At 35.0% G+C, this 13,647-nt stretch overlaps 2 protein-coding genes across 5 annotated transcripts in view; one reads left to right on the forward strand and one right to left on the reverse strand.

The window, feature by feature from the left end:
* The window catches only part of LOC145669131 (trypsin-2-like), a 77,134-nt gene extending 66,634 nt beyond the window's left edge, over positions 1-10,500 (forward strand). Inside the window, exons 5-7 of the mRNA XM_081737478.1 lie at positions 3,865-3,978; positions 4,621-4,764; positions 10,121-10,500. Of these exons, the coding sequence (XP_081593604.1) occupies positions 3,865-3,978; positions 4,621-4,764; positions 10,121-10,270 (408 nt within the window). The 3' untranslated portion in view covers positions 10,271-10,500. The remainder of the gene's footprint in view (positions 1-3,864; positions 3,979-4,620; positions 4,765-10,120) is intronic.
* Positions 10,501-11,240: 740 nt separating this feature from the next.
* The window catches only part of LOC145668025 (trypsin-like), a 139,739-nt gene continuing 137,332 nt past the window's right edge, over positions 11,241-13,647 (reverse strand). For all 4 annotated transcript variants that reach the window (XM_081735491.1, XM_081735490.1, XM_081735492.1 and 1 more), the window contains exon 7: positions 11,241-11,596. In XM_081735491.1, coding sequence (XP_081591617.1) covers positions 11,285-11,596 — 312 coding nt within the window. In that variant the 3' untranslated portion in view covers positions 11,241-11,284. The remainder of the gene's footprint in view (positions 11,597-13,647) is intronic.

A 13,647-nucleotide genomic window follows, 5' to 3' on the forward strand; every position in this document is an offset into this window, starting at 1 on the left:
TAAGAAAAGGGGACAGGTCATTCATACTACTCGGCCAGTTAGACTCATGGCTTCGGAATTAAAATAAACAATAACAAACGAAAAAGAGAAAATATCAGAATAAACAAAATACAACCCTCATGAACGAGAAACAAGAACGAAGAATATCTATCTATCTATCTATGTATCTATGTATATATACAGTGGCGGATCCAGGATATGATCAAGGGAGGGGCTAAACCATAGTTTGCCGCTTTATCCAGTGTAAAACAGAGTTGAAGTCCATTTTATAAAGTCAAGGAGGTCAAGGGTCAAGGGGGGCTATAGCCCCCCTTGGATCCGCCCTTTATATAGAGGAGAAGGTCTAAATACGGGCTGTGGTCTAAATATGGGCTAGGTGACGTTCTAGACTTCTGTATGCTTGTCTAGTACTAAAACCTAGTCACAAATGTGTGAAAGCATTATTCAAGGACGAAGGTGGTAGCGTGATTCAGTTGGCGACGAACAGTTGGGACTGGTTGATCAACTTGTGTATTTTGCCTATGTGCAATCGTGTGAAAGTTTTATTAAATATGTGTTTTGTATTATTGTTGACCATAAGAAAACCCAGTTTGCAAAATTGTAACAGGTAAGTTGTATTATGCAGGGATAGCACTTGTAGTTAGTAGAAAATGAAAGGTAAATAATATTGTGTATGAGTACTGTTACATGGCAAAGCAAAATCTATGAATGGTCTAAATACAGGCTACCTTGCTAGGTCTAAATATAAGCTAATAGCCCATATTTGGAACATCATTGTAAAATGCTCAAACTATGTATTTTGTTTCAGCATGCCAAGATCGAAACTCAAGTACATTCCAAAAGGCAAGAGAAAGATGTGAAAGCAAGATGTGGACATGGCGAGTGCTATTTGCGCCGTAAGAAAAAAAACGCATGGGGACGCTGAAAGCAGAAAAGATTTTTAATGTGCCACTTAAAACTCTGCAAACGTTAAGGAAGAAACAATCTAACTCCCATTGAAGCAGCAACGACAAAACTTGGAAGAAAACCTATATTAGAGGACGAGCTTGAAAAGCAGTTGGTAGAATATCTACTCCTCATGGAGCAAAATTTCTTTGGATACACCAGGAGCGACTTGCAACATATGGCGTATCAACTAGCATAACGAAATGGTCTTCAACATCCATTTAGGGACACAGAGGCTGGAAGATCATGGTTTGATCTTTTCCTTCGTCGGCACAAAAACGTTATTGCGCTTCATAAATCATGTGGAACGTCTTTTGCTCGCGCTTTTGGTTTCAACAAGGAAAATATTCAGCAGTTTTTTCGTCTGCTCGAAGATGCTTATGATGAATGGCCCAACAATTGTTCAAAGCAAATTCCCGTCTCTAATTGGAAGGAAAGGTAAAAGACAAATAGCAGCTCTAACTTCTACAGAGAAAGGTGCAACAATCACAATTATAGCCTGTATGAACGCCGCTGGACAATTTGTGCTTCCCATGGTAATATTTCCTCGAACGAACATGAGTAGTCAGTTAATGAAAGGAAGTCCTCCAGGATCTGTTGGCGTAGCGCATCCAAGTGGATATAGCATGATGACGAAGATGAAAATTGTATATTCTGCGATAGGAAATTCTCTGAAGAACACAAGGGGAGTTATGGGTTAGATGTATCATGTGTTCAATGTGGGCACATAACGAATGTGCTGGTGCGGAAAAAGAAGACTATCTGTGACTTTTGTAAATAGACAGTCATCACCTCTACATTATTCTTTCACCTTATTTTGTACCATCAGTCATTTTTCTTAGTATCTCTGTAGCAAATTTTGAAGGTAGCCCATATTTAGACCATACTTTCAAAACTTAACATTATGGCCTCTCTCAGAAAACTGTATGTATTATTGTTAGTCTTGGAATTTTCAACTATATTTGTAACTCTGTTATGAAGTTAACATCTCTCAACATATTTGGACTTGTTATTTCGTACATAACTTAGAACATTTTATTTATATTCGAAAAATAAAAATGGTAGCTCGTATTTAGACCTTCTCATATATATATATATATATATATATATATATATATATATATATATATATAGATAGATAGATAGATAGATAGATAGATAGATAGATAGATAGATACAAAGAATTTTTCCTACCTTTATACGAAAAAGTAAAGTGAACACTGGACTTTTACAAAGTCAGGATGGAATGTTACATACCCGCCTCAGAGGAAAATGTAGATGTCCATTGACCATCCTTTTCCATGACTCGGACCTACTACCTGCAAATCCTGCAGTGGTATTCGCTACTCACAGGGCAAGAAGAGAGCATGAAAATGAACAAGTGAAGAATGAGTGATAAATGAAGCTGCTCTCTCAGGTCCACTCCATTCCCGACGATGACGAGCCACTACACGTACCGTACAGAGGGATTTGAAGTCGTAACATTTACTTTTAAGTATTGTATTATCGGATACAGGGTATCCATATAGTCGCCTTCTGCAGAATTCTTCTAGGTTTTTATATCTTGAAAGATTTCAATAACACAAACCTGCGTTCATCAGCAATAACTGTACAAATCGTTAAGCATACAAACTTTCGGGACAATCGGAACGCTACAGACGTAGCGAGGAATGGTTTGTGAAGGTAATTGAACAATTTAATACCTGTTTTTGTAATACAGAAGAAAAGTTCTGTGGAAACAAGGAAACAACGAACAACAAGCAATCGCAAAGCCTACTAATCTTTTTAAAGTATAAAAACAATCGCTAAATTATCACTATATATAGAACCTGTTCCTGGAAACACTGTAAAGATTACCATTTTCTCAATAACTTGTTGAAAGATCATTTCCTTAAATTTTAATTCTCCTTAAAATTGCTGGTTTTCATTGTTAAGTGTGATCAAAATAATTTGGACAAAAGGAAGAGATTTTTTAAAACACCAATAACGGCATTTTTAGAAAGTTATGATTAATATTTGGCATGCTGTACTTGCGACTGTAATTTCTTAGATCATTTCATTGTGCCTTTTAAGTAAGCTGATTACGAAAAAATAATGAAAAGCGACTGGAAGCTTTCGAAATGTGGGTGTGGAGAAGAATAGAGAGAATTAATGGAAGACGAATGACAGGGGTTACAAATGTAGGGTAAAAAGAACACTTTTAGATATTATTAAGATGAGGATGAGAAACTGGTTGGGACATTGCCTAAGAAGGAACTGTATCATGAGGGACGTGCTAGATGATACGATGGCAGGAAAAAGAGGGAGGGCTGAAGGAGACTACAATTGATGGACGATATCAAAACAAAAAAATCGTACGTGAAGACGAGGAGGTTAGCGTTAGATCGTGGAGCATGGAAGAGTATCAGTTGCAGGAAGTGACCTGCCAATAATGACAGAATTCCTATTATGATGATGATGATGGCTGTGTTACTTATGGGTCCTCAGTACGCTTCCCACAGCTTTTTCTTGTAAACAAATACTACGGAAACTTTGAAAAGTGCTCTATTATTATTTAGAATATAACAGGACAAATTTCAGTGCTCTCTAACTATGACTTCGTAAATTGTACACTCATACCTGTGTCTGATAAGAGAAGACCTGCAGAAATTTATTAATTTTATTTATTAACATTTATTTGGATTCCTTTCCATACCTTTTTTTAGCCCCTCATTTCTTCCTTAAAATTCAAAAATGTGATGGAGAGAACAGTTGTTGAATAGGATTATGAAATTAGAAAAGAATTATTATAACTTTCCGAACTTGCATGTATTTTTTTTATGATTCAGATATATAAAATTTATATTTATTTCACAAAAATCAAGTTTCTAATTAGATCTATGATAATTCTTGTGAAAGATATTGTGCTTCTTTTAACAGGTAGATCCTCCGTTCGAATTCAGTGATTACGTACAACCTGTAAACCTTCCAGAACAGGGACAAGATACTCCTCCAGGGACATTAGCCGTCGTCAGTGGATTTGGAAGGATTTCTGTAAGTTTACCTTCACTTTTATTATTACTCCGTAGGTTGTAGCACCAGGAAGTTTAGTTAATTTGATACTTTTATATTCTCTTGTTCTTCACATAAGACAGAGTCACTGTTCATGGTTGTTGAATACACTTGTATTCAAGCCGAGGAAATGTGGTGAAGAAGAAAATATTTTGTACAAGACAATCTGTTTACACACCAAAGATCAAGTTTTTCTTGGATTCAAAGCCCACATAAACTACATTCCTTATTCATAACTAAGGTGTTACATGAGCTCATAAAGTAAACGCCGTCGTGTAGTTAAGTGTTTAGCGCGTACGCTTATAAGAACTATTGTCTCAGATTCGACTTTCGGTGCAGAATGCCAATTTTTGGTGTCAATCTAGAATCTTATAGCAGTTCGTGAAGTAATTAACAGGTAGAAAATTTCTGTCAAGAAAACCAAAAATAACAACAATCAGAGGCCATGTGCTAAACACTCAGCAGCCAATAGCGAAAGTAGCCACGATAAATAAAGCTCTTCATGGCTTACACAGGAAACCAATCGTAATACAGTGGAATCTGTGTCGTAATATGATCCTTTAAACATAAGAAGTCGATAACATTTTCATTTAGAATTAATAATATTTGTTTCTTCATTTAAAGGCTGGAGGTCCTACTTCAACCGTTCTTCTGAAGGTAGAAGTTCCAATAGTGAGTGACGAAGATTGCTCAGAGGCGTATAATGGAGACACGTTTCCCTCTGAAATTTGTGCTGCTTTTCCTGAAGGACTGAAAGGAGTATGCAACGTAAGTAGGATTTACTGTTAGGTTAGCCATATTCAGATCACAAGGTTGGTCGATCTTAATATGATCCTTCCGGATAGGTTTGGTAGACCCGGTGAGCAATACAAAAGCCGTTTTCCATTCCGAGGGGCTTTGGTACGAAGTAACAGATCTATTTTTCTCAAAAAAGTAAAACAAAAACCTGCCAAGAACAGCATTATAGATTTAAAGTGCTTAATCGAAATTAGTCTTCCAGACGAGTCTCTAAGTCAGAGCTACTACAAAGTATTTACAGAACAAAGCGAGAGAAGTTTCCAGGTTAGGATCATGGAATATTAGAAGTTTATGTGAGGAGTCTAATTCCATACATGAAAGGAAATGTCTACTGTAGATGAACTAATGATTCAGTAAGGAATTTAGACTGTAAATTATAATCTCGTGCTAGCATTATATACATTTTTCAACAGAGAACCGAAAATCATGAGCCACGAAATGCATTTTTGATTAGAAATAGTGTATTATCAAAATTTAAGATGTTCGCATTCTTGATGTCCGAAAAAGGAGGAGTGTAATGTAGTGAATTTTATCATAATTATACATAAGCCAATGGTTGAAATTGAAATTGCGGTCATTTGTAGTTTGTAGGAAGAACTAGAACAAATATTGATGGACTTTAAAAATATGTTTATTAAGATATACCTAGCATATTTCAAGTCAAATATAGGAAAGGAAGAATTTTGACCAACAAGCGATAACAAACTCATGAAAGCAATAACAAGGTAAGGGTGATAAATTTTTCAGCAGCTGAGAGATAAAGATACACAAAATCCGTCAAAGATGTATTAACGCTTTAACGAAAGAAAACTTTATTGTAACATGTATTAAACCTGTGATATATAATTGTGTTAAGCGTTAATACACAAGACACTCCTTTACTGTAAACTTCAGCAACCTTTTCAAATTTGAAATACTATTTACAATGAATTCCTTTTTAAAACACAAGCATGGATAACTCATTTTGTTTTAGTATCATATAACATATTACAATCATGAGAGCACTGACATACAAAGCTTGTTAGAAAAGTTCTAAGCCTATTTATGAATGGTACAGGAGAAAGTTTATGAATGGTGTTACTTTTCAACATAATTCTCTGACAAGTCAACACATTTTGCCCATCAATGTTCAAGTGCGTTAATGCCGCTGGTTAAAAACAAATAAATAAATAAAAAGTATTGAAAGCGTGTACCCTATGGCATGCATGACGTCATCGTCAGTGTCTAATTAAGCCCTTTCAACTTCTTTTTTAGCTTCGGAAAGAGATAAAAGTAAGAAGGTGCCAAATCAGGCGAATAAAGTGGGTGGGGATCAATCCGTAGATGCAATAGTGAATTGCTGCGATTGAAATGACTAACTTGTAATTAAGGGCATTATCTTGAAGGAGAAGGATACCAGTTTTTCCCGACGCTTCCTCCAAATGTGACGCAGCTATCGTGGAAGACCTAGGTATAGTCACCAGTCACTTTTCACTCTTTTGGAAGATAACCCACCATCAATACCCTTTCGAATCCCAGAAAACTGTAGCAATCACTTTTCTAGCTGAGAGCACTGACTTAACCTTCTTCGGAGGGGGTCGAGGGATGTTTCCACGGCTTAGAACTTTGTTATGACTCTGGGTGGTAATGGTGGATCCAGGTTTCATCTACTGTTATGAATCGAGTGCAAAAAACATTTGGATTCGTCCGAAAGAGATGAAGATTGTCCCTTGAAACGTTGTGTCTGGATGCTTTGATTAGTTGTCAAAAGTTTTGGCACTCATCTTTCGGAAACGTTGCTCTTTCCCGGATGCTGGGTGATAATTCGGTCAATGCTTGCAGTAGATAAGTACACTATCTTAGCAATCTGCAAAATGGCCTTTCGCTGATTTTATTAATGATGATTTCATGCACTTTGTTAATGTTCTCCTGAGTCAGTGCTTCAACGGGTCTTCCTGATCAAGTTTCATCTTCAATTTAGATTCTACACTTCTTAAATTCGTCTGCCTACTTAGCTGTAGCATATGAAAGGGGCATTATGACATAAAGAAGCAACCGTGTTGGCATGGATCTCTTGCGTTTTTAAACATTTTTTTGTGGATATAGTCAACAACAGCTCTTGTATTCAATTTCTCCATTTGGTCGTACTTTGCTCACTCCTGTACGTCTGACAACAGAATAGAAGGTGCCAAATTTGGTATGACATCATAGGAAGGATCAATAAATATTGCCTAAAAGTATTGCATGTACAGTTCTAATATTTCTTGGTTAGGCTTAGAATTTATGTAACAACACTTTTTATATATATTATATTTTATAATGATAATGTCATTCAACTTTGAAAATGCTACGCATTTACATGTATAGAATTGTTTATAAACTTTCTTGAGGGACTTTGTACATAAATACATGGGAATTCAGTACGCGTTTTCAAAACAAATTAAACTGATTTCATGTTTTAATTTGCTAATGGAAACACACGAGGCAACAGGCGTCCATACATAGAAAAGACTACAGTGCAATCAGACTACAGTATTGTGATCAAAAAGTACGAGAAGGGATTTCGATATTCAGCAGAAGTGCAGTGAATGTAAACAAAAAACTACATTTCATGAACCCACATGCCGAGCGTTAATTTCTGCTTGAATCGTGCAAACCAAGACGATAGCTTCTTGAAAAACATCGTAACGCAGGACGAAACTTCAATCTATAGCTATAACGTTGAAATAGGCACAGTCTTCTCAAGGCTTCGGAAAATCTTCGTCCTAACACATACAGTAAAAGCACGTCAAAGTTGCTCAGAAGTCAAAGTGATCTTTATTAATTAACTAATTCTATGGCCTATGGAACCCAGAGGTTCAACGCCGTGTTCACGAAAGCTTTCCATCGACTTCTATCCTTAGCCAACTGGATTCAGCCGCTACTTCTTATTCTTATTTCTCTGAGAACCATCTTAATAAATTGGCAATTCTCAATGTGTTATCGTTCGTTCGGCTTTCTGTCCAGGTACGCTTTGTTATTCACAAAACACTCTTGTATAGACGCGCTTTTATGTCTTATAAAAAGTTGATGGTGACAAAATATCTGGAGAACATCTGACTGGTCTCTAGTATAAAACTATACATTGCTTGGTACGTTTGTTTTTGGGAGGACAATATTATCATTTTTCGAACCTTTTTTTTTTTTTTTTTTGCCTATCGTTCCTAAAACATTTATCAACCCTTGCACTTTCCATTGAAGTTAGTTGCAAATATTTAGAGGAGATTATGAATCGTGAGAAATACCTGTTGGCTATATTCTCAATGAGGTAAAAGCGCGTAGTGACTTTCAGTGTTTCCCGAACTAAGCATATCAGCCTGAGGGCAATTATCGTACACCCATATATGGATTTTCATATGTCCATTAGTAACATCTTAAGGAGTCTACTTCCAATACCAAGGTTTTCCAGTTTTATTGATAACGCCCAAACCCGACGCCGAGAAACTTTGTATTTCTCAAGACAGTGCGTATAGCACAGTGCTGTTCAATGTTTCTTTTTATACAGATAATATAGTGAGTTATGCTCTCTCCCACTACTGAAGCTAAAAACATTGTGTTTATGAGATACTGATTCCAAGTGTGAGATTATCAGAGAAAAGGCATAACAAGAGTGATAAAATTTTAAGTGTTTTAATTATTCATAATCTTAATATTGCTCTTGATGCGTACACGTGCTCATGTATTGTATTTTCATATATTATTTTCTAAGTACTATATATGTACTAAATATTCAGTATCGATGTAACGTATTCGACTTTTCTTTATATGGTTGTTTGACATTTCATACAGCTGCTACATCATTACATGAAGAATATTTACTATTTTGGAAAGAAAAGACTCTTAGCCTCTCAATATTTAAGATTTACATCGACAGCCTTTTCCTCTTTATTACAAGTATTAAACAGGATATCCTTTGAATTTTCTTCCTTTCTTTTCAACATACTAGGTTTCTGAACAGAGGTCACCGTGGCCGTGGTACGTACTGCTCTTCCTGAGCAAATCACAATTTTAATATTACCAGGAGTAACTGAGTTCGACGCTTGTTGAGCACTCTTTTTCTAACGACTGGGAAGTAGTATTAGATTACAATATGTAGTGATGAGAATTGTATCGAAGTCTAAAATTTTCAGAATTCTCGTAGCATGACATCCGCGAACGACATATTTTAAGACCTTGATGTACATGAGTAATACTTGCATTTTTAGAGTGGTTAGAGAAGATTCATGGAGTTTGCTTCTGATGTCTTTGAAGCGAGAGGTTGTAGAATGGTGGTGAATGTTTCCAAAAATAATCTATTTAGATGTTTGTAAGCAGAAACTATTTAGATGTTTTTAAGTGTTTCCAGCTTAAATTGACCGAAATAGAACTTGCAGAAGTAAATTAATCTTTCTCTTTCTTGCCTAAAAGCTAAGCGTTCTCATCTTTTGTTCGGAAGATTGAGGTGAAGTATATGAGAACATAATACCGATTTAGTTTATAGCTAAGTTTACTTCTCACGTACTTCCGAAACGTATGTAAAATTTGAATCCAGGAAAAAAGATAAACGGTCAACTTTTTAGAATTTCACGCTAGTATTGATATGTTTGTATTTTCAAACTATAACCACTGTTTAAAGAAAGCAGTAGAAATGATTTAAAATAGCATCCTGAATCTTTATTGTGAGAGTTAGGAATAACAAGTAAAAGTACTTAAACAAATCTCCGTTATTACTTCCATCCCAATCGGCTCCAATTACAGAACAGCAGTAAACGAAATTCTGATTTTAAATATGGTAAAGCTAACAATGAGAACAACTACTAGCTAAATTTTGTACTAACAACCTTGGTGCACTTTAGTTTGAAAATATTTAACACAAATGCCAAATTTTAAAATAAGGTAGTGCGTTTCAAATTATATTTTGCGTTTTATTCTTCCTTAATTTTGTTTTGATTCTCATAGTTGTTCATTATGCATTATCGATCGTAAATCGATGATGTATTTAAGTGTCAATTAGATTTAATGATCTAACAAGTAACTACTTGTAAAATACGAGTAAATTATCTTTTAACACCAAAACAAAGAGACAATGGTCCAGTATTTGTTCTAGTTGAATCTCATTCTGCACATCAATGTATTGATGATTTACTAAGGTATGTTTTTTCGTCTGATTTCATCATTTCAGTTATTACTTCACCTTATTCATTTGTTTTTAATTTTAAACGCTCAACAAATTTATTACAGACTTCACGTTAAAGAAAAACTATTAAAAGTGTGATTTTGAAAGAATAATTAAGAACAATCTGTATAATTGGACACTGTTTTGTTTCAGGGAGATTCAGGCGGCCCTTTGTATGCCAACGGCTACCAGGCTGGTATTGTATCATGGAGTGCATCTGGCTGTGCTACACCTGGGTACCCAGATGTATATTCTGAAGTTGCATATCATCGAGACTGGATACGTCAGAACACTGGTGTCTAGAGATTCACGACAGGAACGAAATAAATAAATAAATAAATAAAATTGATTCCTGTAATGTTAAGATTGCGACCGCCATTTGCAACTTTCAGGACATTAAGGTTTTTCATCAACACTTTTAATCTGATGCAAGCTTAGTAAAGGACAAATTTCTATTCTGCTAACATATTTCTTGTTTGTATTACGAATGGTCATTGTTTTGCTCTCAAATAAAAGAACGGTTGAAATAACACACGCAATATCAGTCTAGAGTTTTTCATTTTCCTTATTTAAAATTTGAATTTCTTTAACTGGAAATAGAATGTATTTCAAATTATTATAAAATTACACCACTATGCACCGTACCCCAGGGTAGGATTCGATGTATTTTGTTACACAGAATCCAAATGTCGAAACCTCAGGACGATCGATCGTGTATTTTTTTTATGGGCTAAAACCTTTAGCGATTTTTGATGGAGAGGATACATGTAACACCGCCATACAAAGAACAAAAGTACTGTGCAGCATACCCTAAGGTACGCATTAGATGGATTTTGTTACACAGAAACCAAATTTCGAATCCCAAGTCGACTGATCGTGTCAATTTTGTTTTATGGAAGAAAAACGTATGTGCTGTCTTACGTACCAAAATTCGCTGAAGTTTTTCACTCATAAAAAAAATTGACACTGTCGATTGTTTTGGGATGTCGAAATTTGGATCCTGCGTAACAAAATACATTGATTTCATGCCCTGGGATTCGATGCAGTGAACTTTTATTTTTGTGTGTGGCTCTATAATTAGCGAATAAAACAGGAGTTGATAAGACATTTCCTTCGTTTAGATACTATTACTAAATTGTGGTGATAAGGGTGACTTTTTATTCTATTTACTTAAAAATATTAGTTTTTTTAGAGAGATCTACAGTTGTCGAGCGTGTAAGCTCCTGTACACACACTATAATTAGATGAACATTGAGGAATAAAAAATCAGCACTACTGAATAAAAACATCATTTATTTAAATTGCTATTAAACTGTTTTAAAATATGACGAAAAGTCGAGAAGTAATAAACACGAATAGAAATAACAACAAGAAAACATTGCAACTGGAAGCAACATTTTTAACTCTTTGTGTTCGTAGAGCGTTTCTTTCGTCACCCGTAGGTCTACTCTTGTGGAAGGGATTCTCATCATCGGCTGAACTCACATTACGCAGCACATCATTTATCCAATCCATATAAGAAGAGACTCTTGTGTAAACTCCCGGCTGATTAGGTTTTGCACAATCTAAACCCCAAGATGATATTCCTGTTACATAATTGTTGCATATTAGAGGACCTCCGCTATCGCCCTAGAACAATCAACGAAAATGCCAGTAGTTAAAACATCATAGAAACTTTTTTAGTATGTATAACAATAACTTCATTTGATGTACGAAATTTATGAACAATATTGTTAGTATATTTTTGTGGTTTGACTAGCTTATATACGTTTGAGCGTATCATTTTTCTTTTTTATCCTACTGCTCGCTTATCCTACTGCTACTTTAACTATCATATCTTAGAATCACTGATTTGTCCACAAAACTAAAAATCGTAGAAGGAAATCATTATACATACAGAGGTTTATCAGTATTACCAATCCCATCGGTCAAGTGTGAAATTGGTCATTTGAATAGCACCACCTGAATTCTGACTTATTACATCAACATAAGAGTCATTGATGTTTTTGGGTTTCCAAATATATTAATAATAATCTTCTCACACAAGGAATGCAGTCTACCTATCTACAGGGTGTTTAAGATAAAATATTTCCTTTTCAAAATCACTAATAATTACAGATAAAAGAATATTTAAAAAATTGAGGAAAGAAATTTAGAGAACACGCAGTACGGAGATCCTTACAAGATCTATCACGGTGGCTCGAGATCTTACCCGCAAATTTTAAATAGCAATATTATATATATATATAATTCTGCATGATTGGAAAGAAAGAGGTTTTATAGATCCTTTTTCATTTAATACACCGCTTAAAAATGGGTACCATTTAATTGTGAGTTCTTACACATTCAGATAAAATGTCTTGCACTTGAAAAATGCAGAATTGGAGATAACAGTAAAAACTTATATAGAAAATTGTCAGCCGGCCGCACCAGAAGTGATTTGTTTGAGTTTCATAGTCCCCTGTTATGTGGCTTAGGGAGGTGATCTGAAAGCTTTTAATGGCAAGATATATAATGTAAAGGACCATGCAAACCAGCACATTTTGTAGGAAAATATTTTCTTTTGGAACAGATTTCTTAATTGTCGCTTTAAAGTTTGCATTCTATAACTATCGGGTGTCCTTTCGGGGTTCATTGAGAAGGGATCCGTGGGGTAAACAGAGCACTCCGATAGACGTGCCTTCTGATATTTGACTATCACAGTTTTTATGCTATTCTTTTACTTAAACTGTTTGCGATTGAAAATCAATCGAGGTTCTATGCCAATTTGAAAAACTCACAATTACTGTAAATTGTGGCTGTTTTGTAAATGGTGTGCCGAATGAAAAAAAAAAATCCTATAAAAGTATATTGTTTTCCACCATATTTTCAATGATGTAAAAAAAAATAATACCTTGCTATTTAAAATTTCCGGAGGGCTATGTAGGGTAGACAGAGAGCTTCATTTGATGCGCCCTCTGATATATGTATTTCTATCTCGTTTTCGTTACAAGCCATTTGTAATTTATAGGAAATGGACGTTTTCCCTGAAACATCCAGAATAGATTATTTTCAAGCCGTCGTTCATAAGAGCTTCAAATTTTGCTACAAGTGAAACCGCAATACTTATGATCATGGTAATGTTAAGTCTTGGGTACAAATCGATATAATCGTAAATTTATGGGAAGAATAAATAATAGTTGCATACAAGGACGTTCGAAAATTTTGTGAATGAGAGGGAATGAAAAATAATAATTATGATCAATTCCTAAATATTCTGTCTCATTTACAGGAACTTCCAACGCTCCTGTCAGTAACTATTATTTGCTCATGTCATAAATTTACGACTGTGTCTGGAACTTGCAATCCAATCCACACTAGAAGAGCTAGCAGCTGAAATTCGACACTTGTATTCTATTTAGCGGAAATATACAACTTTATTTCAAAATATCTTGGAGATCAGTACCGCATGGTGAATAGGGATAATCTAAATCAATTTTTCAACGTAAGACCTCGAAAACATTCACCACGACAATGTTTAGAGAAAAACAATCTCCTACAATAGAATATATTAAAATCTCTAACTATGTAAACAACTAAATCATTTTTCCCCACTCAAGACTGTCCCGTCTATTTGCAGGAGTGTAGCGAAAGTAAATTGTGGGTCCAGTGATATAGGTTTGACATCCATATACTAAACA

This window comes from Thermobia domestica, chromosome 13 (assembly GCF_964235325.1).
Source record: "Thermobia domestica chromosome 13, izTheDome1.hap1.1, whole genome shotgun sequence".
In the NCBI taxonomy this organism is placed as follows: domain Eukaryota; kingdom Metazoa; phylum Arthropoda; class Insecta; order Zygentoma; family Lepismatidae; genus Thermobia; species Thermobia domestica.